The 25,874-nt window shown below is 44.1% G+C and overlaps 1 protein-coding gene across 3 annotated transcripts in view; it reads left to right on the top strand.

The window, feature by feature from the left end:
- Positions 1–20,044, top strand: part of PAH (phenylalanine hydroxylase) — a 126,853-nt gene extending 106,809 nt beyond the window's left edge. For all 3 annotated transcript variants that reach the window (XM_029599684.1, XM_029599685.1, XM_029599688.1), the window contains exons 5-13: positions 1,040–1,107; positions 4,501–4,697; positions 7,588–7,723; positions 8,382–8,451; positions 9,900–9,956; positions 15,062–15,157; positions 17,309–17,442; positions 18,014–18,129; positions 19,736–20,044. In XM_029599684.1, the coding sequence (XP_029455544.1) occupies positions 1,040–1,107; positions 4,501–4,697; positions 7,588–7,723; positions 8,382–8,451; positions 9,900–9,956; positions 15,062–15,157; positions 17,309–17,442; positions 18,014–18,129; positions 19,736–19,779 (918 nt within the window). In that variant the 3' untranslated portion in view covers positions 19,780–20,044. The remainder of the gene's footprint in view (positions 1–1,039; positions 1,108–4,500; positions 4,698–7,587; positions 7,724–8,381; positions 8,452–9,899; positions 9,957–15,061; positions 15,158–17,308; positions 17,443–18,013; positions 18,130–19,735) is intronic.
- Positions 20,045–25,874: the final 5,830 nt, after the last annotated feature.

A 25,874-nucleotide genomic window follows, 5' to 3' on the forward strand; every position in this document is an offset into this window, starting at 1 on the left:
GTTTCTCCAGGAGGGCGGAGTGGGGAAACCATTTATTTATTTATTTATTTATTTATTTATTTTCTTATTGATACTTTTTTTATACCGACCTTCATGAAAAATATCATATCAAATCGGTTTACAATGAACAGTGTGACAAGAAACCTTATCCTTAACAAAAACAAGTTGCAGGAAAGTTACAATAAAACAGGGGTACTTATTGCACGTATCAAAAACTGCTTGCCCAATATGTGATGTTTATGCATACGTTTACCTGAACTGAGTGGGTGCGTTCCAGGGGTGGGAGTGAGGAAGGGGTTTGCACTTCTGCACATACTTTTGTATTTTCAAAAATATATGCATAAAATTTTCTGACAAATTTCTGCATGCAATTTAGCAGGTGTAATTGTGTGCAAGAAGTTTTGTGGAATAAATTTTCAAATGGGAAATTTTGCACATGCTTTCCCTTTGAAAACTGATGTAACTTATGCGAGCATTTGTCATTGATTTTCGAATGTATACCTATAAATGTAGGTGTGCACGTATGCCACACAAAGTAAAACACACACCAGCTAGTTTTCAAAGTAGACTTATGCACATAAGTCTGCTTTGAAAAATCAGGGTAAAGTCTGCAGATACTCTCTACAGGTAGACCTCAGCCCAACATGGGTTGTATGAAATTACCTTCCAAATGCTGCAGGTGGGTTTTAAAACCCTGGACTTTGCCTGAGATGTTCAGTTATTTCAAGACAGGGTGCTAAATGCCAAGAAAGTCCCTGTATGGGGGAGAGGACAGGGATGAGGTGGCGTAATATCCCCCCCTTTAATTATTGATGTGCTGTTATTCTTAAAAGTGATAAAGGTGGGAAAAATACATTTGCAATTGGAAAACAAAGCACTGTTGGACTGTGGTAGGCGCTGACACATTCCGTGGGTTTGTTGGTGGACTTTTCTCGCATTCGTTGTTTATTTTTTTTTTAAACCCTACCAGTATTAGTTTTGCAATCCTGCCTGTTGCCCCAGAAGCAAAGGAGAGACGGGTTTAATGTTTCTTTTTCAGGGATTCACAGATTCTGTATATCGAGCTCGTCGGAAGCAGTTTGCTGACATTGCCTTCAACTACAGACAGTGAGTATGCACCACCCTGGACATGAGAAGGGTCTTGAAATTTGATTTAAAAAAATAATAAATTACAGGATTTGGCATGAGATGCAATACCTCCCATTTCGTGTCTCTGAATATTCTTTGCAAATCTGGATGCTTATCCTTTCCATGAGTGGAAAATGAAACACTTGCAAGCAACATTTTCAGTGTGATATATTTATATATATGTGTGTGTGTGTGTGTGTGTGTTTTAAATCCTTTTGTTAAAGGCCTTCATCAAAAAATTACAGCTAAGGAAAACCAAATTGCATAAGACACACATTCAAATTAGGCTCACTGGCTTTGTTGTGTAATTGTGTAGCATTATCTGATGCTGCTACAAAGACCTGAATCGTGAATAATGCGGCTTCTGGTATTCTTCCCTTTATCTGAAGAGAGAGTGAGGGTATAATTTGCATAGTAGGAGCCGCATACACTATTAACTTAATGAATCGCTTGTATTCCCCCTGCTTAATGTTCCACTTTTATCGTTCCTGACCCAGCTGCACCAAGCAATTTTCCTTTACAACTGAAAAAAAGCAAGCAATATAGATAGATTAGCTGGAAAAGTGCTTGAACTTATTAGTATTTTTTTTTTTATTAAGAGAGAAGGTTGGAAGACAGCAGAAGAAGATTAGATCCTGCAGACATTCTGTGCATTGTTGTAGAAACCACTATATTTTAGTACCATAACGTGCAGCGGGGCTGGATAAGTGTTATGCAAAATTTAGACAGGACTGGTGGGAGAAAAAAGATTATTACAACCAACTATCTTATTTTCATTGTCAGGTGATTTTAGAAAGCAGGCTGCTTCTTTTTATTCATTCATTTACAAAGTAAAAGAGTGAACATCTAATAGGTAGATCTTATCCATCTGTCTGTCTGTCTGTCCATCTGTGACCTCATTTCAACAGGCACACCAGAGGACGGATTGACTTGATATTTGAGATTACAGGAGGGGGGAATAGGTGTAGTTGAATCTGACAGTTGTCATTTTTTTTTTTTGGAAGGGAGAGATACCTTATGCTTTGTTTCCAGCACACTAACAGATTTTAGTGCGTGCTAGCCCATCGTGCGCATTGAAACCTGTTAGTGAAGGGGAAAGTGATTTAGTGCATTTTCAGGCCGATGCAATATAGTGCGCTCAGCCAAGCGCACAGCTTTACACACGATTGGACGAGCGTTTTGGACGTGCATCCATGACCCCCAATGCAATGCGGGGGTTAGCATGTCCAAAACCGTGCGTCCAAACCACAGCATAGCTAATAGCGCTCATCACATGTAATGTAGATGTAGGTGAGGCTATTAACTAATCCCCTCGATTCCAAAAATTTCCCATGTAGCCAATGCGGCAAATTTTACGCCAGCCTGGGTCTGGCGTAAAGGTCTGAGGTGCTCAAGGGCTCATTGGAAAAAAACAAAAACTTCCTGCTTTCTGTGATTCCTCCTCTTAGTATCGTTGGGATGCTAAGTAGGAGGAACCACAGAAAGCAGATCCAGGTTAAAAAAGAAGTCTTGAAAAAACAATTCTGAGCACCCAATATACATGTAGAAGATAAACGGCCCAGGCTGTGTATCTTGTGTATCAATACACAAGGTTCTTCCAGTCATTACCTGTTTCAAATCAGACGCATATCTCCTTACCCCTTATGAACAGTGGCTAAGTTATGCACCCACCCACCCCCTTGTAACAATGTCTAGCCTGTATGTGAACAAAAGGATGATCCCCTGCGGGCAACTGGGTATGGTAATGACTGGCACAATTTGACTGGCACCAGTCAAATTGTGCCAGTAGCGGCACAATATGCGCGCACACTGACAGCCAACTCTCCTGGGTGACTGATGCCGAGCAGGCACTAGGGACGCAAAATTTTCCCTAGTGCCTACTTTTTAGCACGACCCCGCATTTAAACATTGGATCACGGGCCCAGGAGAGGTGGCTGGGCGCGCCTTAGGAAAGCGGGCGCTGAGCATCGAGCACCCATTTTCTACGCGCCCGTATTGCATCGTCCTGTGCGTGCAGAGAGGCAGCGAGTAGGTTGGATGCAACACTCTCTGCACAAGCGAACACCACTCCCACCTCTGCAGAGCCCATGGGGAAACATCCCTTGGGTGTTCTCTGTTAACAGATGTGGATCATCATTGCTTCCTGTTCTGAGCACTGTCCCAGGCCCCGCTGCTGTCAGGTGGCGGAGCCGGGAAGGAGGAGCGTGCCCTGGGCAAGACAAAAGGCAACATCATTTAGGGAGGGAAAGCGACAGGCGGGCCGAAAACTGCCCCTCAAATTTTCAAAACTGGAAAATAAATGACATGGGAAACCTGCCTGAAATAAAATGAGCATTACCTTATAAGACCATTACAGTAGCCTGACTGGTGAGCAAGTTGAATATGCTGAAACCTCTGCATTATTGGAAAACACAGTATAAATGTATATTGGGTGGGGGTTTTTTCTGTTTGAGCTCAGTTATGGTCAGCTTATGAAGGTGTCCCTTACACTGTGATTTGCTAAGTTTTACAAAGAATTTGGTATCGGGGCTGTATGTAGCGTTAAAAAGAAATAATCTACTGTCTCCTGCCTGCAATGGGCTCCAGACAGGATCAGACGGTGGCACTCTCTCTCACATCATCTACCAGCTCAGTTTTTGATTATATCAATCGCCTTCAGAATCAGTAATGTAAAAGTCATTTATCATCTTCTAATGAAAGCACTTGAAATCTCAGCGCTCCCTCTCCCATGCGCCCAATGCAGCCGATGTTTTGGCAGAAATATCTGCCTTCCTCAGGGGGTCAAATAATCGTCTCTCTCTTAATCATTACCCTTCAAGACATAGTTCAAAAATGGTGCCTTTTCTGAAATGTGTCTTGCACTGTAATGATTACATTTTGGTGCTTAATGTCTGCACCTAGAATTCAAATAAAATAAGTAATGCCACCAAATTTGGTAAAAACAAAATAAAGCAAAAACACTGTAACACCTTTCAGTTTTACCCAGTTGCCCACAGGGGATCCTCCTTTTGTTCACATACAGGCTAGACATTGTTACAAGGGGGTGGGTGGGTGCATAACTTAGCCACTGTCCATGAGGGGTAAGGAGATATGCGTCTGATCTGAAACAGGTAATGACTGGAAGAACTTTGTGTATTGATCAGTGAGCAAAGGCAGGACATTAGTGGTGGTGGTGGTGGGTGGAATAGCTTGGGCAGAAGTAGTTTTCTGTCAGGTCAAGTGAGCACTGCAGGGGGTGAGCAAAGGGTCAATAAATAGGAGGCTGATCTGATGAAGGGGCAAATTGCTTTGGGGAGGTAATGTTTGGGCATGCAAAATAAAGGGTGCAGAGTACCTACGTTAGGTCATAGATAATTTCCCTTGGTTTTCCAGTGGGCAGCCTATTCCTCACGTGAGTTACACTGAGGAAGAGAAGAGAACATGGGGCACTGTGTTCAAGGAGCTGAAGACTTTGTATCCTACGCATGCCTGCTATGAACATAATCATGTGTTCCCACTTCTTGAAGAATACTGTGGATACCATGAAGACAATATTCCACAACTGGAAGATGTTTCTAACTTTCTCCAGAGTAAGTACGAGTACTGCTCGCTGTATAAAGCGGGGGAGGGGGGGTGGTGTCCCTAAACTTGTTCTAGGAAGGCCACAGCCCAGTCTAGTTTTCAGGATTTCTATGCTGAATATGCATGAGATCTAGTTGCGTACAATGGAGGCAGCGCATGAAACAGATCTCATGCACATTCATTGTGGCAATTCTGAAACCTTAAGTACCGAGTTTGGAGACCCCTGGTATAAAGGATGTGACGTACTGACTGAAGACATTAATTCACACTCTAGTAAAGGGTGAAGTGAAAAAAAAGTATTTTAGGAACTTTTTGAAAATGGAAAATTAATGGATGTATACTCTTGTTGGTATTGTTTTAAATGACCTGCCCAGTTACAATCTGCATAGATTTCCTTTAAGAATTTATGGACTTGTTTTCCTATTGTTTGCCTATGGATAAAATATAAAGTCCATATTCAGTCACTGTCCATATAGCAAATAAACTTATCAGACTAACTTAAGGACAACTCTTAAGCCCAGTCAGACTTAGTTGGCTAAGGCCTGGATTTATCAAAACGAGATAAGTATCGCATGCGATAGCAAAAGGGGCGTGTTTTATGCTAATGTACGGTTTGTCGCAATTTGCGCTAATTACCTATGCGAAGAGCTAAGTTAGCTCAAATTGCGATAACATTTTCAGACTTTGCGATAAGTGCCAGACCTCTTGTATTTCCTGCATTCAACCACTGGGTGGAGAGAACATTGCACAAATCTCATCTTTGGGTGAGTTTCCTCACTCCGAAGGTCATCAAATCTTCACAAGAGAGCACTGTTCTGTTCGTACGTCTCACGTTGAATTTCAAAGTGGCCCCTAACTCCTACACTAATACCTAAACCTCACCTCAAGTTACTAGGTGGGCCTCTCATAGAGATATAAATACCTATCTAGGGAGAGGCCATTACGGCTAGTCTCTCTCTCTCTCTCTCTCTCTCTCACACAGACAGGCAAGCCCACTCCTCCTCTTTTTCGGATTGTTATCACATGCGATAAGCCCTAAACGCATGTGAAAACGCCTTACCGCATTTTGACATATACCGAAAATATTGATGTTATATGTGCATTTCTGAATATAATGCATATGCTCCACGTATTGATTTTATTGACATCCTATATGTTTATCAATATTATAATGGTGCTTAAGGTCATGTTTTGCGAGGTACTCATAACATATATCATACATCTCCCTCACTTCTCCCTTTTCAGAGGCTGATTGCATTATATTCATCAATCATATTTTTACCAGGACATCTAGACACAAACTTTCAAACCAGTGTGCATGTGTATATTTGCACATATACATTGGCCCACACCCAGGGATGCTGCCATATGTTATAAAATAGCCTAGCCAAGTGCACATTTGTGCTAAATTTTAAGTGTGTGTGCGCATGCGTGCAAATGCTGCTTCTACCATGTAAACTGGGGTATTTTTAAAAGGGCGTGCGTCAGCGCTATTTCCAGTTTTACTACTTCATCCCTAGTTGTCCCAGTTAAGAGAGAGGGCCTCCAAACCCACCCTAGTTTAACAGCCTTCACTCCCCCCAGTTGTCACTGACCCTTAAAATCCCACAAATCTGCCTAGTTTTTTTTCTTTTTTAACTTACACGTCATCCATAGCAGACGTGCCTCAGCGCATGCCAAGTCATGTGAGTATTTACATACATATCTTAGGTTCATGCCCCAAACAGCGCATGCCCCGCCCAGACAATGACCATGCCCTGCCCATTTTTAAAAACTTTCAAGATGTGCATGCTGCGGGAGATACACATGTATCTTGGTGGCTTTTAAAATCCACTCGGCGTGTGCAAGTCCAACTTCTTTGTGCATCCCCTAATTAATGCATGCGTTGGGCTTTTAAAATTCACCTCTTAATGTGTGAGAATTTAAAGATGATGTTTTTGCCCAGATTTTCCCTGACCCTCAGTTAAGCTGTTCAGCTTGGAGAAGAGACGGCTGAGGGGGGATATGATAGAGGTGTTTAAAATCATGAGAGGTATAGAACGGGTAAATGTGAATCGGTTATTTACTCTTTCGGATAATAGAAGGACCAGGGGGCATTCCATGAAGTTAGCATGTAGCACATTTAAAACTAATCGGAGAAAGTTCTTTTTCATTCAACACACAATTAAACTCTGGAACTTATTGCCAGGGAATGTGGTTAGTGCAGTTAGTGTAGCTGGGTTTAAAAAAGGTTTGGATAAGTTCTTGGAAGAGAAGTCCATTACCTGCTATTAATCAAGTTGACTTAGAAAATAGCCACTGCTATTACTAGCATCAGTAGCTTGGGATATACTTAGTTTTTGGCTACTTGCCAGGTACTTGTAGCCTGGATTGGCCACTGTTGGAAACAGGATGCTGGGCTTGATGGACCCTTGGTCTGACCCAGTATGGCAATTTCTTATGCTCTTATGTTCTTACGCAACACAATTCACTAGCTATCAGGATAACCATTTCAGCCAAAGCATTTCTGCAAATCTAAGAGCACTGTTTCTTTATTAGTTATTTCCAGTCCAGCTTTATGGCTTTTTTGGGGTTTATGCCTGCATCTACTCTCTGTTTATGACTAGTAGATGCTTATAAGACTATTAAATTTGAAATAATCGTGCTCTGATTTTCACCTTCAAATGGTGGCAAATTTATAAGGCTCATCATTAGATAATAAGATTTGCTTAGATAAAATGGTTTGCAACCTATATATTCTGTTGTATCTCATCCACCTACAACCTGTTTGTTGGACCTTTAATTCCAAGTGGACCAACACAGCAAGCACAATTCTTTGGTCATCCAGTATCTTTGATTTATGCAGTGGGGCCTTGTGGCTCAGCTCAGTCAACTGTCTTTGCTTGCTTTCCCTTCAAGCCTGCACTGGTTTCCGCTTGCGTCCTGTTGCTGGTCTCTTGTCCTCTCGAGATTTCCTGGCCGGTTTGGCGTTCAGGGTATTTCATTCTACACAGTATATTCGACATGGATCAAAACCAATGTACACACCAGAGCCGTGAGTATTTGAATACAGATGAAAAAACAGAATTACATTACACTGAAACTAAGAAACATTTCTGTGGAAAAAAGAAGATTCAGTGACACCTAATATTCAGAAAGGTATAATATATTTTTTCTCTTCTTTGTTGTGAAAAGCAGTTTCCTCCTGCTCCTTTGAGTTTACAGTTGAATCAGAACAAGCCCTTACTAGGGCTAATGTCCCAGGGCCTTCATTCACAAATACCTGGGGTTTATTGCCACTTTTCGACTCATGCTTGTCAGCTCAGCCATTGCAGCAACTGACTGAAAGGCATGGACTGTGGTTCACTCTTCATTCATTAGAAAGAAGCTAAAGATAAAAATTTAATACCACTTACAATATTTGTGTCCTCTGACATGACATTACATAGGCCCTGATTTTAAAAAAAACATTTACTTGAGTGAAACTGGGGCCACAAAACAGTCTGGGCCCAGGCCAAGTCAGAAGGTTTACACCTCCCATTAAAAAAAAGGAAAAAAAAAATATTGTATTTTGTACTGTGTGCAGGTGAATTTTACCCCCCAAGGCTAGTTAGAGGTTCTCACCTACAAATGAAATAGAAGTAACAAAAATTAGGTCCTATCATTTTTTTTTGTTTCAAAAACATGTTAATGATGCTGGGGTTTTTTTCCAGTGACATCTGCCATGAGCTTCTCGGGCATGTTCCCTTATTTGCTGATCGTAGTTTTGCTCAGTTTTCACAGGTAAGAAATTGAATCGTTCTCTGTTGTTTTGCTTAAAGAATTGCTTTGATAGCATTGCTGTTTAATGTTCGTATTGCTGCTTTTTGGTAGGTCATATCCCTATAGTTACAATAACAGGTAGTGGGCGTCAGAAAGGCTGACACATGGGATGCGTGCACAGCAGTTTTAACCAATCAGTAGAAGTTGCATATACCACAGACATTTGAGATTCAAACCAAGAGGCCAATGTAATTGGAAGAACATTTGCCGTGAATGCAAATTGTTGCATGTGCATCTGTAGCTCACGCACACATGAAATGCTGCATACGTCGCCACAGCCAGGGAGTTTGCCTGTACGTACCCAGCCATGATAACTCTCGAAGCATTCCTGCTGTTGATGGCCACATTGAGGGCTGCCATATTTGAAAAGGGCTGTGCAAGCCATCACACCTCATCCTAACCCCCCCCCCCCCTTAGTCAGAATTCTCTGGTGGTGCTAGTGGCCCCCACCTCGACTCCAGAGCTCCTCATGGTTCAAGAAAGTTAAATGTGTACACACGACAAGTGCAGAAAACGTCTTATTGGTCCGTCAAATATATATAGGGGTAGATTTTATAAATTTGCGCGAGCGCGTACTTTTGTTCGTGCACCAGGCGTGAACAAAAGTACGCTGGATTTTATAAGATACGCGCGTAGCCACGCGTATCTTATAAAATCCGGGGTCGGCACGCGCAAGGGGGTGCACATTTGTGCAACTTGCGCGCGCCAAGCCCGGTGTGCGCTGCCTGTTCCCTCCGAGGCCGCTCCGAAATCGTTCAGAAAGGGCTCCCTGCCCTGTTCCTGTCTCTGTCTGCATCCACTTAGAACAAAAATGATTGGCTCCGGTCCTCCAGGACAGCAGAGAGGTCTGGTTTTCAGTGTAATTTGCAGTAGCCTGGTTACTCTGAAAACCAGGCCTGTCTGTGTGGTCCTCCAGGATTGGAGATTTACACCCCTAACTTAAGAGCTCATGATTTTATGGTTGCTGTAAACTCTCTCTCTCTCATGTCTCTCTCCCACTGGAAGGGTTGTTTACTTATTTATTTATTTATTTATTTGTTTGTTTTTACTATAATAATGTGAATATGCAGAACCCATCCCCTGGCTAGAATTAAGAGTCTGCCCTGCGGAAATGGTAACAGTTGAGAGTTTTTGAGAATGAGATTTAATGAGAAGAAGAAACTCAAGAGCAATATTTTAGTCCCGTAATAACATGCATTGGGGTAGGGGAATTTTCCAGAGCAAAATGGTAGGAAAGGTAAAGCGTTTGGTTTACAAAAGAGTACATTCTTCTTCCCGAAGAAGAAATGTTAGCAGCCCTGGGCCAGCATAAGAATTGCTTCTGAACAAAGCAGGTGGGCGACAGTGTTGGACATTTAAGTGAATCAAACGCTAAGCAACAGTAACGCAGGAAACTCTGATGCTTGCAGGAAATTGGGCTTGCATCCCTGGGGGCTCCGGATGAATACGTCGAGAAACTTGCCACGGTAATTCAACTGTTTTTCTACTTTTTGTGTCCTCAAGCTAAAGGATAACTGTCTTCTACTTAATAGTACGAAGCGCACATTAAAAAATGGAAGTTGATGATCCTACTTGTTCAGTGTTAGCATCTAATAGAGATGTGAATCGTGTGATCGATCGTCTTAACGATCGATTTCGGCTGGGAGGGGGAGGGAATCGGATCGTCGCAGTTTGGGTTTTTTAAATATCGTGTAAATCGTGTAAATCGTGTAAATCGAAAACCGGCACACTAAAACATCCCTAAAACCCACCCCGACCCTTTAAAATAAATCCCCCCACCCTCCCGAACCCCCCCAAAATGCCTTAAATTACCTGGGGTCCAGTGGGGGGGGGGGAAGGCGGGAAAACCGGCACACTAAAACAACCCTAAAACCCACCCTGACCCTTTAAAATAAATCCCCCACCCTCCCGAACCAAAAGTCCAGCGGGGGTCCAGCGGGGGTCCAGCGGGGGTCCAGAGGAAGGGTCCCGGTGTGATCTTTTACTCTCGGACCTCGGACCTCCGTGCGTTGTAGAAACAAAATGGCGCCTGCGCTACCTTTGACCTGTCATATGACAGGCCGGCGCCATTTTGGTTTTTTGTCCCCCGACGTCAGGAGCCTCCTGACCCCCACAAGACTTGCCAAAAGTCCAGCGGGGGTCCAGAAGACCTCCTGCAGTCGAATCGTTTTTCTGTATGGAAAAACGATTCGCGGTAGGAGATCGCTCCCACAATAAAAATGGTGCCGGCCATACACCGTATGGCCGGCACCATTTTCCGTACGGAAAAATGATTCGCGGTAGGAGATCGCTCCCGGACCCCCGCTGGACTTTTGGCAAGTCTTGTGGGGGTCAGGAGGCGCCCCCAAGCTGGCCAAAAGTCCCTGGGGGTCCAGCGGGGGTCCGGGAGCAATCTCCTATGCTCCTGACGTCAGGGGACAAAAAAACAAAATGGCGCCGGCCTGTCATATGACAGGTCAAAGGTAGTGCCGGCGCCATTTTGTTTCTACAACACACAGAGGTCCGAGGTCCGAGAGTAAAAGATCACACCGGGACCCTTCCTCTGGACCCCAGGTAATTTAAGGCATTTTGGGGGGGTTCGGGAGGGTGGGGGATTTATTTTAAAGGGTCGGGGTGGGTTTTAGGGTTGTTTTAGTGTGCCGGTTTTCCCGCCCTCCCCCTTCCCCCGATTTACGATTTTTTGACGATAAATCGGGGGAATTGTTATTGTATCGCGGCTCTAACGATTTTTGACGATTTAAAATATATCGGACGATATTTTAAATCGTCAAAAAACGATTCACATCCCTAGCATCTAATGATATTGCCCTTCTGTTTCACCCTGCTGTGAAAAGCACCTGTAAAATATTTGACCAATAATTATTTTCAAATTAAAAAATTTGAGCATGTCATATGGTACAAACTATCTACATGTTCGATTCACCCAAATGTGGTGCCTAGAAAAAAAAAATAATGGGTAAACTATATTCATTAATTGCGGCAAATAGAAAGAGTTACACCTTAGTTTAAAAAGTATAGTTCACGAGCCTTGCGTATCTTGGCAAAAATGAATAAACCATCTTTATTCAATCTATAGACCAGCTCCCGAGCCAAATCTAGTAATATATTATTATCAGCTGTTTTATAGAACACTTTAATTTAATTATTCTTTACCCCAAATGCAGGCAGCACCAATTTCTGGCATTGGGCAGAGGAAGCGAAATAAGCAAATATCAACCTTGAATGTCAACTCAAACTAAGGGAACTTCAGTCATCACACTAATTCATTGAAATACACTCTGCACCACTTAAGCAGCTCAACTCCTCAGGGGCAATAGGAAAAGAAAAAAAAAAAACATCTAAATCTTTTATTCCTGGTAGAAAAAAAAATCTATCAAAAGTAGAAGGACGTTGAAGACAGTGTAATAAGGAGTTAAGGAATGCTCACATGTATAAGAAAACGAGGCCTGTATCAAAATACTTTGCATTCTTTGCCTTTACATCACTCCAAGGAAGACCATGTCCTTCACTGTACAACTATGAAAACATAAGATGTGCCATGCTGCATCCGACCCAAGGTCCACGGTACCCAGCATCCTCTCTCTACTACGGTGGCCTTTCTGGATCATTAGGAAGTGCTCAGCAGATCCCAAAGAATAGGTTCAGTTTCTTATTGCTCGGTCCCAGGAATAAGTATCGTTCTACACTAAAGCCATCTTAGGGTAGTGAGCACTGATTACTCTATACAGGGAACAGTGAGCAACCTAGTAAAGGAACATGAAAGAACATAGTCATCCAGGACCACACGTGTATATGCAAAAATGTAATTTTGCTTGTGTTGGCAGTCCGATATATGTGAGCATATGTCATGTATCTTCACAACCGTATCAGGTGCATGCTTGCCTCCTCCCTCAATCCCATATAATCTCCAACTCCACTCTCCCGCCACCCGCCTACCTCCCTCTAATTTCTTTTGATTAAGCTGTGAATGAAGCTCTGTGGAACACCAACATTCACAATCTAAGGTCTTAGATTGTGAATGTTGGTGAATCTGTGCTGTGGCTCTCTCCATCCAATAAAGGTCTTTATTGGATGGAGAGAGCCACAGCACAGATCATATTACATAACTAAATTCAACCATTAAAATATTAAACACAGTATGCAATCCCTATAGGGTGATCATGTCCTCGCCTGAGCTGCATCTCATAAAGACTCAATACGTATCATGCGAATGCAATAGCCTCACCCCTCCGATGACGTCCATATCAAGAGCAGGTCTCATTGAGGATCCAGCCCAAATACTGGGGGGTGAGCAGGTCAATCCCTGCCATCAAAGCTGAAGACCTGACAGGCAACTCGTCTACATTCTCACCTACCCATGCAACACAATGACTGGAATACCCATTTGGTATTCACTGCCTGACCAGCTTTCACCAAATCAATCAATTGATCATCGACGAAGGTTCAAAATGTTCAATAGAATTGTCAAAAAAAGTGAACCTGGTATAAACTATTCATAAATTTCACAGCACAACTCTTTTTTTTTTTTTAATTATATAAAGTGAAAAGTGGTGGCTTCATATATTTTGTGGTAGGAACCATCCAAGTTGTCCTGTCCTTTTAAATTTAATCATAAACCAACCCACCTTCCACCTCTTTTTTGAATAAATTACGTGAAATGCTGTGAAGTTTATACTTTGTTAAAGTGCAATTGTAACGTGACATAAATTATTTTTTTTATTTTTGAAACGTGCCTTAAAGGCTTTTCTGTGTCTACATATACAGACCGCCAGAACCAAAACTTAGCTGGATTAAGATGTAATATTTGTCCGCTGCTTGAATGACCAGCTTTCACATCACACTTGTCATAAGCAACGTATCAGCAGAGTACCTAATTGGTATTCTTTGCCTGATCAACTTTCAGAAATAGTACTGCCAAGCCCCCAAAGGATGTGATCAACCCTGGCCCCTATGCCACAACTGTTCAGAATCCCGCCAAGCGACATCAAGATCACACAATCTGTCCCAAAATGGGTTGGGCTGAGTGGGAAAATCCACTGAAAGAAGAGGCTGGTGGGTGGACAGGCCCTGGCTTAAACTGAGCTCACTGGCCCTTCCACCAGCCTTCGCACCTCTCCCCAACCTGGAGGCAGAGCATCTCCATGGTTGTGGACCTCTCCCCCCCCCCCCCCTACACACACACTTACCTGGGATGGGGGGACAGCTCCTTTGTGTGAGGAAATAGTTCAGAAAAGCTCCCTGCCCTGTTGCCCTGTTCTGAAAACCTGATTGCCTGTGGATTCAATAGGATGGATCTGAAAAGGACTTTTATAGGCCCAAGCAGATTTTGAAAGAGTAGAGCAGCCTACATTGCCATTGGGGAAGGCAGCTTTGGCATTTTAAAAGCAGCTTTTGCATGGAAAACATTAGGCAATGTTTCAAAATGGGTGAGATAGCTAATTTTATTTTTTAGTTGAAGGTACTATGATTAAAAGAAGAAGATTCAATATATTTAGCTTTCCTGTTTTTGCTCAAATGTTTCAAAATTTTAAAATTGTCAAAATCCCTCTTATAGATATTAATGAGAACTGCAATACTACTGGGTCCCAGATTTACCCCAGCCTGAAACAGGAATAAATACAGTACATTTGAATCTAAAGGTTTTGGGAAGCAAATACTGCATGCATTTGGGTAAATAGATGTTTGTGGCTGGGGTGGAAGATATTAATGAAGCATCAGCAGCGACTCCGCATCCTACATACTTTGAATATCTGTTTCAGACCATGCCAAATATCTTTCTTTTTTTTATCTAGTGAATATCTCCTTTTACAACAAATGCCATTCAGGAAATCCTGAGTATTTCCTGCCCATCAGTCTCCAGACATCAAAATGAATCAAGTCCAAAATGGTCTGAAAAACTATTGGATCAGGTCTCATCTTTTGTAATTGTATTGCTCATTGTAATTAATGATCATGAGCATAATTGTACTGCAGTGCAGATCAGGCTCTATCACTTTCATAATCTGCTAGGAAAAAATAGCTTGATCGATAGCAAGAGCTTGTGATTCATTTAGATTTATATTAATGCTTCATGCCTCCTGTCGAAGGACTTCCATAGCATGGCAAAAGCATCAGTTCCTAATCAACACTGAGTTGGGCCCTTCAGTTCCTTTAGTTTGGTTCCTTTTAAACTGATTACAAGTCAGAAAAGGGCACAAAGTTTACTGTCAGTGATCCACACCTAAATTGTGCCCATTATACAGACATTGTATGCTGGGCAGGGTCTTCGTGATTACCATGTCAGCTCCAATAAACAAGGGATCTAGGAAATCCACTGGGCATTTTATTTAGCAGGGAGGAAATAATTTTGTATCATAGTATTTTTGCCCCAATCTGTTGCAAAACTAAAAATATTAACATAGACATTTTAATAAAATATGAAGTGGGTTTGTTTTTACTTCCTGGAACCATTCATGCCTGCCTTTGTTTTGCTGCGAGCGATCTGATGCTGGTAGTAGAGAGCAGTGCCACAAACATAATTTCAATCAGTTGGTTGCATTTACAGCCTTTTTGTTTTGGATATTAAAACTAGGTCTACTGGTTTACCGTGGAGTTTGGACTCTGTAAACAGGAAGGCCATATAAAGGCATATGGTGCGGGTTTGCTGTCATCATTCGGAGAACTGCAGGTTTGTTGTAAATCAAAATATAATAGAATACTTTTTCGTGGCCCAACAGAGTTTAATCCTCCTCTTCCTGTGGGCTTTCAGCTCAATTGCAGTCATGCCTACAGTGTCCTCAACCTTCATTTGCAAATCCTCGATGTTTTACCCTATTTTCTGGATTAATACCTATCTCCCGCCTGCCTAACCCTGCCATCATAATGAGAATCCACAGCTAAGGATCGCAGACGGCCACCCCCCTCCAAAACATGTTAAGCATGCAGTCTGAGCCTGGCCACTGGCTAGGGCAGGATTCACGAAAGCTTTTCTCACATTCTGTACCTACAGGGAAACAGTTTAGTGCATCAGGCCCCAGCTATTGCCACTGACGGTGAATTTCAAACTGCCGCGCGGGCGTGCATGTGTGTGTGTTCGTCGGCATGCGCCTAGGGATGCAGCTGTTTTATAACTTGTGCATATATACGTGCACATTATAAAACAGCCTGGCCGAGCCCACATGTGCGCCAGATGTTAAGTGGGCCTGTACAAGTGCACGTAAATGCCGCTTCTGCCACATAAATCGGGAGATTTTTAAAAGGAGGATGCCAAGTCTATAACCAGTTTTACCAGTTTGTCCCCAGTTTGCACAGTTAAGAGATAGATCTTCCAGACCACCCTAGTTTAATAGCCTTCACCCCCCCCCCCCCCCAGTTATCCTTGACCCTTAAAATCCCGCAGATCTGCCTATTTTTCTTTATTTTTTTAACTTACACATCACCCATAGAAGAAGTAAAGGTGCACGGCAGGGGGGTCTTGGCACGCACCGGACTGCATAACTATTTACACACACATCCCAGCTTCATGCACCAAAATGCCCAGCCCCACCCAGACCAAGCTCCGCCCCTTTTTGAAACCTTCTGAGATGTGCGCGCTGCGGGAGATGCACGCCTATCTCGGCAGCTTTTAAAATCTACTTGGCGTGCACGAGCCCGACATATTCGCCAATCCCCTAATTAATGCACTTGTTGGGCATTTAACTTTCACCTTATTGTGTGATAGCCGAGATTGCCATCCCCAGGGGTTGTGGATGCTATCCCTGCATATTGTTATAGACTTGGAATTATTTTCTTATTTCAGATAGCAAAATGCTTTAGAAAACAGTTAGCTATTAGAACAACAACAACAAAAAACCCCCCTGCATCATCAACATTTTCTTTATTTTCATTTGTTTCTCCTAGTCTCTCCCTCCCTCCCCCCCCCCCCCCAAAAAAAAAATAAATAAGGCATTGATTTTCAAACGGATCTAGCAACCTGGCTTTGGTAGTTATGTGACTTGACCTGACATTTGGAAACATTTTCTTAGCAAAATGGCTAAATGTAGCCATCTATTTTCATTAAGCATACTTATACTTTGCCACTTTCAAAAGAGATGTTCCTGGGAGAGAAAGCCAGGCAGAGTGAATTTTCTCTGCTTGCAAGCGAAATTTAGCTGCCTACCTCTGAGCACAGGCCTAGCTTTCTTGAGATAACCGGCTAGGTTACAAGATTGTAGTTGTAACTTCACTATATCTAGTCAGTTATATAATAATAGCCCGCTCTCTTGGCCTCTGAGCAGCGTTCTGGAAATCAGTCCCTGGCTTTGAGACCTCCTGCTACTTTGTCTATCCCACTATATAAATGATCCAAATAAATTAGAGCACCGCAGGGGTGACCATCAGTAGAAACTTGTGGGAACATAAGGAATGAACATGACAAGTAGACATGAAGATGTCTGTGGAGCGGAGATAGTCATAAACAGGAAGTAAGACCACTAAGAAAGCTGGATAGCTTTTATCCCACAAAGAATGTAAATCGTAAGAAATAAAACAGCTTGATGGCAGAATGGAAAGGAGGACAAGGAGGAAGAAATAATACCAATGCAATCAGCTGATAAATTCAAAGAACAAGAGTGGTATTACTCCTTTAACCCTTTCCCTGCTGTCCTGCACATTAGGAGGTCAGTGTTCAGTAAACCCACCTATATATTTTAATTCTGCTGATGAGTCTTTTAAGAATCGTTGTCATTATGAGGCTGACTAAATAAGAACGTCTCCTTAATCCTCGTTTGGCCTTAAGAATTCAAGAGTGAATGAATTCTGTGAGAGACTGACTTTAGTAGACTTTTTGTTTGTCTCACAGTATTGTTTGACAGACAAACCGGAAGTTCGCCCTTTTGAGCCTGAGAAGACCGCAGCTCAAAAGTATCCAATCACTGAGTTCCAGCCTCTTTACTATGTAGCAGAAAGCTTTGAAGATGCAAAGGAAAAAGTGAGGTAAGCATAATGGGCCAGATTTTAAAACTTATGCACGGGCGTAGATTTGTTCGCGCAACCCGGCGCGAACAAATCTACGCCCAATTTTATAACATGCACGTGCAGCCACACGCATGTTATAAAATCTGGGGTCGGCGCACACAAGGGGGTGCACACTTGTGCACCTTGCGCGCGCCGAGGCCAAGGGGAGCTCCAATGGCTTTCCCCGTTCCCTCCAAGGCCGCTCCAAAATCGGAGCGGCCTCGGAGGGAACTTTTTTTGCGATCCCCCCCACCTTCCCCTCCCTTCCCCTATCTAGCCCACCCCCCAGCCCTAACTAAATCCCCTTCCCCCCCTAAATTTTGTTTCCGAAGTTACGTGCGCCGGCTCGCCATTTCTATAATTCAAGTTGGTCTCCAGTGTATGCAGATTGACCTCACACATAGTCATTGTGGATATCCTGAAAACCCAACTGGCTGTGAGGTCGCCAGGACAAGTTTGGGAAGCCCTGACGTAGAGTTACCTTCTCCATGGGGATTCCAGAGCAAGATATGTTTTTGAAATGCACCCCTGTGTTTGTTTCCTGCTGTAGGAAATTTGCTGCCACGATTCCTCGACCTTTCTCCGTTCGTTACAATTCATACACCCAAAGCATTGAGGTTCTGGACAGTGCCCAGCAGCTGAAGAATCTGGCTGACTCTATCAGCAGTAAGTATTATTTTCCAATTCATTTTCTCCGCTTTAAAAAGTACATTGTGAGAATCTTATAGTTCAAAGTAAGCACATGCTAGCTGTTATTTTATTTTTTTCTGGGATGGCAGGTGTGCATGCGGGCAGGGAGCATCCTAGGGGATAGGGAATTCTTCTACGGAGCCCTCTAAGGAACTAATGTCACCATAAAAAAGACCAGAAATTCAAAAATGTATCGAATGTCCAAAATCCTCTTGAAAAGCCTTATAGCTCTTCTTTCATTTATTTAAAAAGACAAGGCTATTTCGTTAGCTTCTTTCTCAGCTAGAAGAGTGGTTACTCTCTCTTGATGGTTAGAACCATCCAAAAAGCCTCAAAATAGAAGCGTAAATCATTTGAAAATAAATTCAGGCTCTCTCTATATAAAAGAACATGTGCAACATGATTTCACGTATACATTTATGCACTAGGGCGCAGATTTTGTAAACTGCGCGCCCGGGGTACATTTGCATGTGCTACCCGGCGCGAACAAATGTACACCCGATTTTATAACATGCGCACACTGCCGCGCGCATATTATAAAATCCAGGGTTGGTGCGCGCAAGGGGGTGCACACTTGTGCACTCCGAGCCCTAGGGGAACACCGATGGCTTTCCCCGTTCCCCCCCCCCCCCCCCCACCTTCCCCTATCTAACCTACCCCCGAGGCCTACCTAAATCCCCTCCCCTACCTTTGTTGCAGGATTTACGCCTGCCTCTGGCAGGCGGAACTTGCTCGTGCCAGTCAGCTGCTGGCGCACCATCCCCCAGCACAGCCGCTGTGCCGGAGGCCTCGGTCCTGCCCCTGGACCACCCCCGGACCGGCGCCATGCCCACACCCCTGCCCTTTTTTCAAAGCCCCGGGACATACACGCGTCCCGGGGCTTGCACACGTCCGGCATGCGCAGGAGCAGATTCTCGGGGTTACAATCATAAGTAACGCGCATACCCCTTTGAAAATCTGCCCCATAGAAAGTAGATGTTCCTGAGGATAGAGCTGGGGCACACATACCTTTGAGCAGGTATAACTTTGAGCATGTTGCCACGCTGAGTTCTGAGCACACCCACAAATTTTTATAGCATATTTATGCACATAAATCCACTTTCAAAATATGGGCTATAGTCTGCTGGTAAAAAGTACATGCAGACTTTAACCCTGCGTGATTTGTCGAAAATTACCCTTCCTATGGAGCAGGTAGAGATATTCACACATATTATTTAATAGAGTATTGTGGATCCCAGGCATGGAATACATATCTCCTGATGATGTCATAGGAGAATAAGCACTAAAGCCATTAATAAATAAACCATTGTTTGCAAACCCTCAAATGGACTAAGGGGAGATAAAAAGGAGACTGTCTTTTGTATATTTCTGTGAGTAGTCAGCTTATCTTGTTGGAAGAGTGGTGAACATTCAGAATCAGGTCATTCCTACCAATCATCATTGCTTTTGGAGAGGCTCTTTCTGTCATTTCGTTTTACATGCTCTCTTTTCATTGAAGCATGATTGCTTTTGCTTGCAATTCCACTGCCCTTTAAGTATAGAACATGAATATAACAAGGCAAAATGTATTGGTTTATTTCAGGTGAAATGGGACTTCTCTGCAGTGCTCTCAGCAAGCTGGAATGAAGATTACGTATCAATCATGTCTACCACTAACTGCTTATTCATATAGATGTATTCAGATATAATGTTGTGTTTAACCATCTCCTATCATTTAAGCTGAAAATTAATGCTAACTTTGTATATGAAATATATAAGATTTCTATTTGTGTGTGTGTATAAACACAGTTACCTATTCCTTTAATTCTAATAATGTCAACCATATGCTATTGGCATTTATATGATTTGTGAACATTCATTCATTCTCTATGTTTAATAAATATAAAATAAATTCATGCCTTTGGTGATTCACATTGAAAATATCTATAAAGATAATGTATCACATCTCTTTTTAGATTATTACTACTTCCCAACAAAGAATTAGCATTTTCACAATGCTAACATTGTCTGTATTTCTTTTATCAAAATTTAGAAATGTTATTTTTTTTCTCAATATTTTGTCCTGAAGATAAAGAGATGAGATTTTATTTCCAAGTCATTCTGTTACGCTTGGGCTCCGGTCAGGAGGCGTGAACACCACCCAGCAGGGTGGCTCCAGGTGGAGAGAGACAGGAAGCTAAAAACAGTGTCTGGTTCCAGGCTGGGTCAAGGCAGGCAGCAATAAGCAGTGTCTAGTTCAGGCTGGGTCAGAGGCAGGCGGCAAGGAGCAGAGTCTAAGTTCAGGCTGGGTCAGGGCAGGCGGCAATGAGCAGAGTCTAAGTTCAGGCTGGGTCAGGGCAGGCGGCAATGAGCAGAGTCTAAGTTCAGGCTGGGTCAGGGCACAGTAAGCAGGGCAAGGCAGGTCAGAAGGCCCGTAGGCCACACACACACAGAAGGCCCGTAGGCCACACACCATAAGCGGGGCAAGGCAGGTCAGAAGGCCCGTAGGCCACACACACACAGAAGGCCCGTAGGCCACACACCATAAGCGGGGCAAGGCAGGTCAGAAGGCCCGTAGGCTCCACACACACAGACAGAAGGCCCGTAGGCCACACACCATAAGCAGAGCAGGGCAGGTCAGAAGGCCCGTAGGCCAGGTGAGAACAACGAGGAAGGAGGCCCGAAGGCCGCGCAAGGCAAGGAAAGGCCCGAAGGCCGCGCAAGGCAAGGAAAGGCCCGAAGGCCGCGCAAGGCTAGAGCAGGGAGCCCAGGTGAGCTCGATGCCGAAGCACCGAGGGAACTGTCAGGCAGGGTTATAAGGGCCAACCCAGAACATAGAGTGGACAGGGGAGATGGCCTGGGCCTGTCAGGAGAGCCAGCACTAGAGGGACCCCTGGTGGTGAGGCGGTTGCACTGCAGCCAAAACTGTAACACATTCATTTAATAGGTCTTGCTTAGGCTGGTAGAGATGGAATGTCATTGTTACATTGCATCTGATTTAGCACACTTAGGCCTGGATTTATCAAAATGCAGTAAATATTGTACCACAATTGTTGCGGTTCCTACCTACAATGAGAGAGAGAGAGAGAGAGCCTAGCTATAAGGCCCTTATACATAGGTATTTATACCTCTATATGAGGCCCATCTAGTGCCTCGAGGTGAGATTTAGGTAGTAGTGTATGGGTTAGGGGCCACTTTGACATTCATAGTGAGACGTATGAACAGAACAGTGCTCTCTTGTGAAGATTTGGTGACCTTCGGAGTGAGGAAACGAACACAAAGATGAGATTTGTTCAATGTTCTCTAAATCTAGCTTGATGTTACCCAGGTAGAGAGTCCATTAGAGCCATTTACCACTGTGCCAAGGGATTGCATGCCGGCAGGGTGCCTGCAACCTGCGCCTGCTTCAAGCAGGCACAAAAGGTAAGATAACTTTTTTGGGATGGGGGTTAGGATAGGGCTAGGAGGTTAGGGGAATGGGTAGGAAGGTTAAATTAGGGGGTAGGGAAGTTCCCTCCCAGGCCACTCCTAAATTGGAGCGACCTGGAAGGGAACAGGGGAAGGCTGCGGGTGTCGGCGCGCACAAGTTGCACTAATGTGCACCCCCTTGCGCATGCCGAACCCCCGATTTTATAACGTGTGCACCTGCGCGCGCATGCTATAACATTGGGCATCCATGTGCAAGCGCCGAGTAGCATGCGCACATTTACGCCCGCGCGTAGGTTTTAAAATCTACCCCTTAGTGCATAGGCCCCATTAAAAATAAGAAATAACGTTTTGTGATATGGTATTTTTAATGATACTGGTAACCATGATGCAACATGGATGATGACATCCAAAGGTTCTTTCACAACACATTTCGAATCTCTACAAAATCTTAAAGGCACATATCCCTAGAGAATATGTAGTTGAAGAACAAAGATATTTTTAATATAGCCTGCATCCATTAGGGATATGGAAAATACAGCTGCCTCCAGCAGATTTAAGGCCTGATTTACGAAGCTTTTTCCCATAGACACAGAACAGGAGTAAAAACCTTCGTAAATCAGGCATTTAGGGAGTCACCAGCTGGAACCCTTCTCAAGATACACACGCAACCCCGGAAAACCTACCCCTGCCTCCCCCTGCGCGCGCTGAGCCTATCTTGCATAGGCTCGGCAGCGCTCGCAAACCCCGGGACGCGTAAGTCCCGGGGCTTCGAATAAGGGGCTGGCCAGGGGCCTGTCGATGGGCCTGGGCGTGTCCTGGGCATGATGGCGGTCTGGGGACGAGGCCGAGTGCTCTGGCTAGCGGCCTGTGCAGGGCAGGGAGCCGGCAGTGCATGCAAGTTACGCCTGCCTGAGGCAGGTGTAACTCCACGAAATAAGTTAGGGGGGGATTTAGTTAGGGCTGGGGGGTGGGTTAGATAGGGGAAGGGAGGGAAAGGTGGGGGGGACCAAAAAAAAAGTTCCCTCCGAGGGAACGGAGGCAGGCTGCTCGGCGCGTGCAGGTTGCACAATTGTGCACCCCCCTGCGTGCGCCGACCCTGGATTTTATAACATGCGCACAGCAGCATGTGCATGTTATAAAATCGGGCGTAGATTTGTTCGCGCCGGGTTGCGCGAACAAATCTGCTCCCTGTCGTAAGTTTAAAGATTTGACCCTTATTTAAAAGCATATAATTTCGGTGCTTTGAAGTTTGGAGATGATTTCTGCAGTATGTTTATTTGTTATGCTCTCTATGTGGTAAATTTTAAAGGCCCGCGTGGGTGTCCATGTGCACGTGGTTCCCGGCGCGAGCACATGGACGTGCCAATTTTATAACATGCGTGCGGTAACATGCGCATGTCATAAAATCCGATACCTGCACGCACATGCGCACCTGATGTTGTATTGGCACGCGCATGGGTGCCCACTTGCGCGTGCAGGAGGGGAATTTTTTAACTCACGCACGGCGAAGTGACTGGGCCTTTGCCCAATTCCATCCCAGTCCATGCCAATTAAGGAGGGGACTTGGAGGGAAACTCCCTATCCCCCTAACTCACCTTTTTCCCTTTTCCCCTCTCCACCTCGACCCCTAAATCTACCCTACCTACCCTATTTTTTTTTTGTTTCAAAACTTGCTCCTTTGCACAAAATGGCGCTGGCCCCCGCCCCGCCCCCACCCCCAGCCCTCCCCTTTTCCACACCCCGGCACTTCTGTGCGTACTGGCAGATACGCGCGTAGCCAGGCTGCTACGAAAATGCGCTCGGCGCCTGCGCAGCCCAGCCACACGCGTATCAGCCGATATTGGCGCGTGCCGGGTTTTGAAAATCCCCTGTGTGTATGAAGGCTTTTTAACACCAGAGATTTACTTTAAAAATAAAACTAGTTCTGCTTTCTCTGCCTCGCATACCCTTAGCATTCTCCTTCCTTCTTGCAGTCATTTGGGCCCTACTTTCTAGGACTGGTTCAAGTGCACACATTTGCACACATGCACCAGCCCACACCCATGGGCATGGCCATTTTATAACATAGGCACGTATCTTATGAAATAGCCTGGCCGTGCGTACATGTGCACCAAATTTTAAGTGGGCGTGTGCAAATCCCACTTCTACCGCATAAATCGAGGGGTTTGAGAGGGGTGCACGCCGACACCATTCCCAGTTTTACCAATTCATCCCCAGTTCGCCCAATTGAGAGATAAGTCCTCCAACCCTCCCCCCCCCTATGATAGATTTCACTCCTCCCAGTTAGCTCCGACCCTTAAAACCCGCAGATCTGCCTAGTTTTCTTTAAATGTTAACTTACAAGGCATCCTTAGCAGAGGTAAAGTTAACACGGCAGGGGACCTCGGTACGCGCTGGGTTGCATCAAGCATTTACGTACACATCGAAATGCCCATGTCCGTGCCCAGACCACACCCATGCCCTGCCCCTTTTGGAAAACTGTTGAGATGTGTGCACTGCGGCATTTACACACATATCTGGGTGCTTTTTAAAATACGGTCGGTATGCATGAGCCCGCCTTATTTGCACAGCCACTGATTGATATGCATGCCAGGCTTTTAAAATTTACCTCTAAGCATTTTTCCCATGGGAAAAATGGAAGAAAAGCTTTAGTATATGAGGTCTCTTAAATAAGAACAATTTCTGGATGAAATAGCCTTATCTGAAAATTACTCTACCCTGCCCAGCTAAAACTGTTCATGGGTTTCCACAATACACATGCTTTTAACTGGAGGAGAGGTAAAACGGTGCCACAATCATTTGATTTTCAAATGCACACTCGCCATTTTGCCCCTGCCCAGCACAAATAGAAGGTGCAAAATAACCTAGACACTTTGTGCATATTCAGCAGCTGCTAATTTTCAAAGGACAACAATGTGGTCAGTTCCCTTTTCAATATTGGCTGCAATTTACTCAGGCTAAAATAACCCAGGCACACTGTAAACAAAGTGAGTTATTCAACATCGGGCCCAGTGTGCTCCAGTGTACAGCAGAAATGATTCCTCCACATACTTATTTTTTTTCAACACAATCCCCTGATGTCTTGGGAGGACAACTGTTAGAAGTAATTTATACTGGTTAAAAAAACAACAGCAACATTTTATCCCTGTTAATCAGCTGTCTGAAAATTGCCCTCCCTAAAAACAGCTAAATGTTCAGATGCTGACTGTAGGAACATTGAGGGGAGGCATTCCCAGGGGTGTGTTTAGGTCTAAGAAAACTAAAAAATCATGGGAAAGAAGGTAATGTCCTTTCGTGGATTACAAACTGGTTAAAAGACAGGAAACAGAGAGTAGGATTAAATGGTCAATTTTCTCAGTGGAAAAGGGTAAAACAGTGGAGTGCCTCAGGGATCTATAATTGGACCCGGTGCTTTTCAATATATTTATAAATGATCTGGAAAGGAATACGATGAGTGAGGTTATCAAATCTGTGGATGATACAAAATTATTCAGAGTAGTTAAATCACAAGCGGATTGAGATACATTACAGGAGGACCTTGCGAGACTTGAAGATTGGGCATCCAAATGGCAGATGAAATTTAATGTGGACAAGTGCAAAGTGTTGCATATAGGGAAAAATAACCCTTGCTGTAGTTACACAATGTTAGGTTCCATATTAGGAGCTACCACCCAGGAAAAAGATTTAGGCCTCATTGTGGATAATACTTTAAAATCATCAGCTCAGTGTGCTGCAGCAGTCAAGAAACCAAACAGAATGTTAGGAATTATTAGGAAGGGAATGGTGAATAAAATGGAAATGTCATAATGTCTCTATATCACTCCATGGTGATACCGCACCTTGATTACTGTGCACAATACTGGTCACCACATCTCACTGGAGAAGGTACAGAGAAGGGTGATCAAAATGATAAAGGGGATGGAATGGAAAAACGATTCGCGGTAGGAGATCGTTCCGGACCCCTGCTGGACTTTTGGCAAGTCTTGTGGTGGTCAGGAGGCCCCCCCCAAGCTGGCCAAAAGTCCCTGGGGGTCCGGGAGCGATCTCCTAATCTCCTCCGGCGCTACCTTTGACCTGTCATATGACAGGTCAAAGGTAGCGCCGGCGCCATTTCTACAACGCAAGGAGGTCTGAGAGGGAAAGATCACACCGGGACCCTTCCTCTGGACCCCAGGTAATTTAAGGCATTTTGGGGGGGTTCGGGAGGGTGGGGGATTTATTTTAAAGGGTCGGGGTGGGTTTTAGGGTTGTTTTAGGGTGCCGGTTTTCCCGCCCTCCCCCCCCCCCACTGGACCCCAGGTAATTTAAGGCAT

Source organism: Rhinatrema bivittatum, chromosome 4, assembly GCF_901001135.1.
Source record: "Rhinatrema bivittatum chromosome 4, aRhiBiv1.1, whole genome shotgun sequence".
Classification (NCBI taxonomy): Eukaryota; Metazoa; Chordata; class Amphibia; order Gymnophiona; family Rhinatrematidae; genus Rhinatrema; species Rhinatrema bivittatum.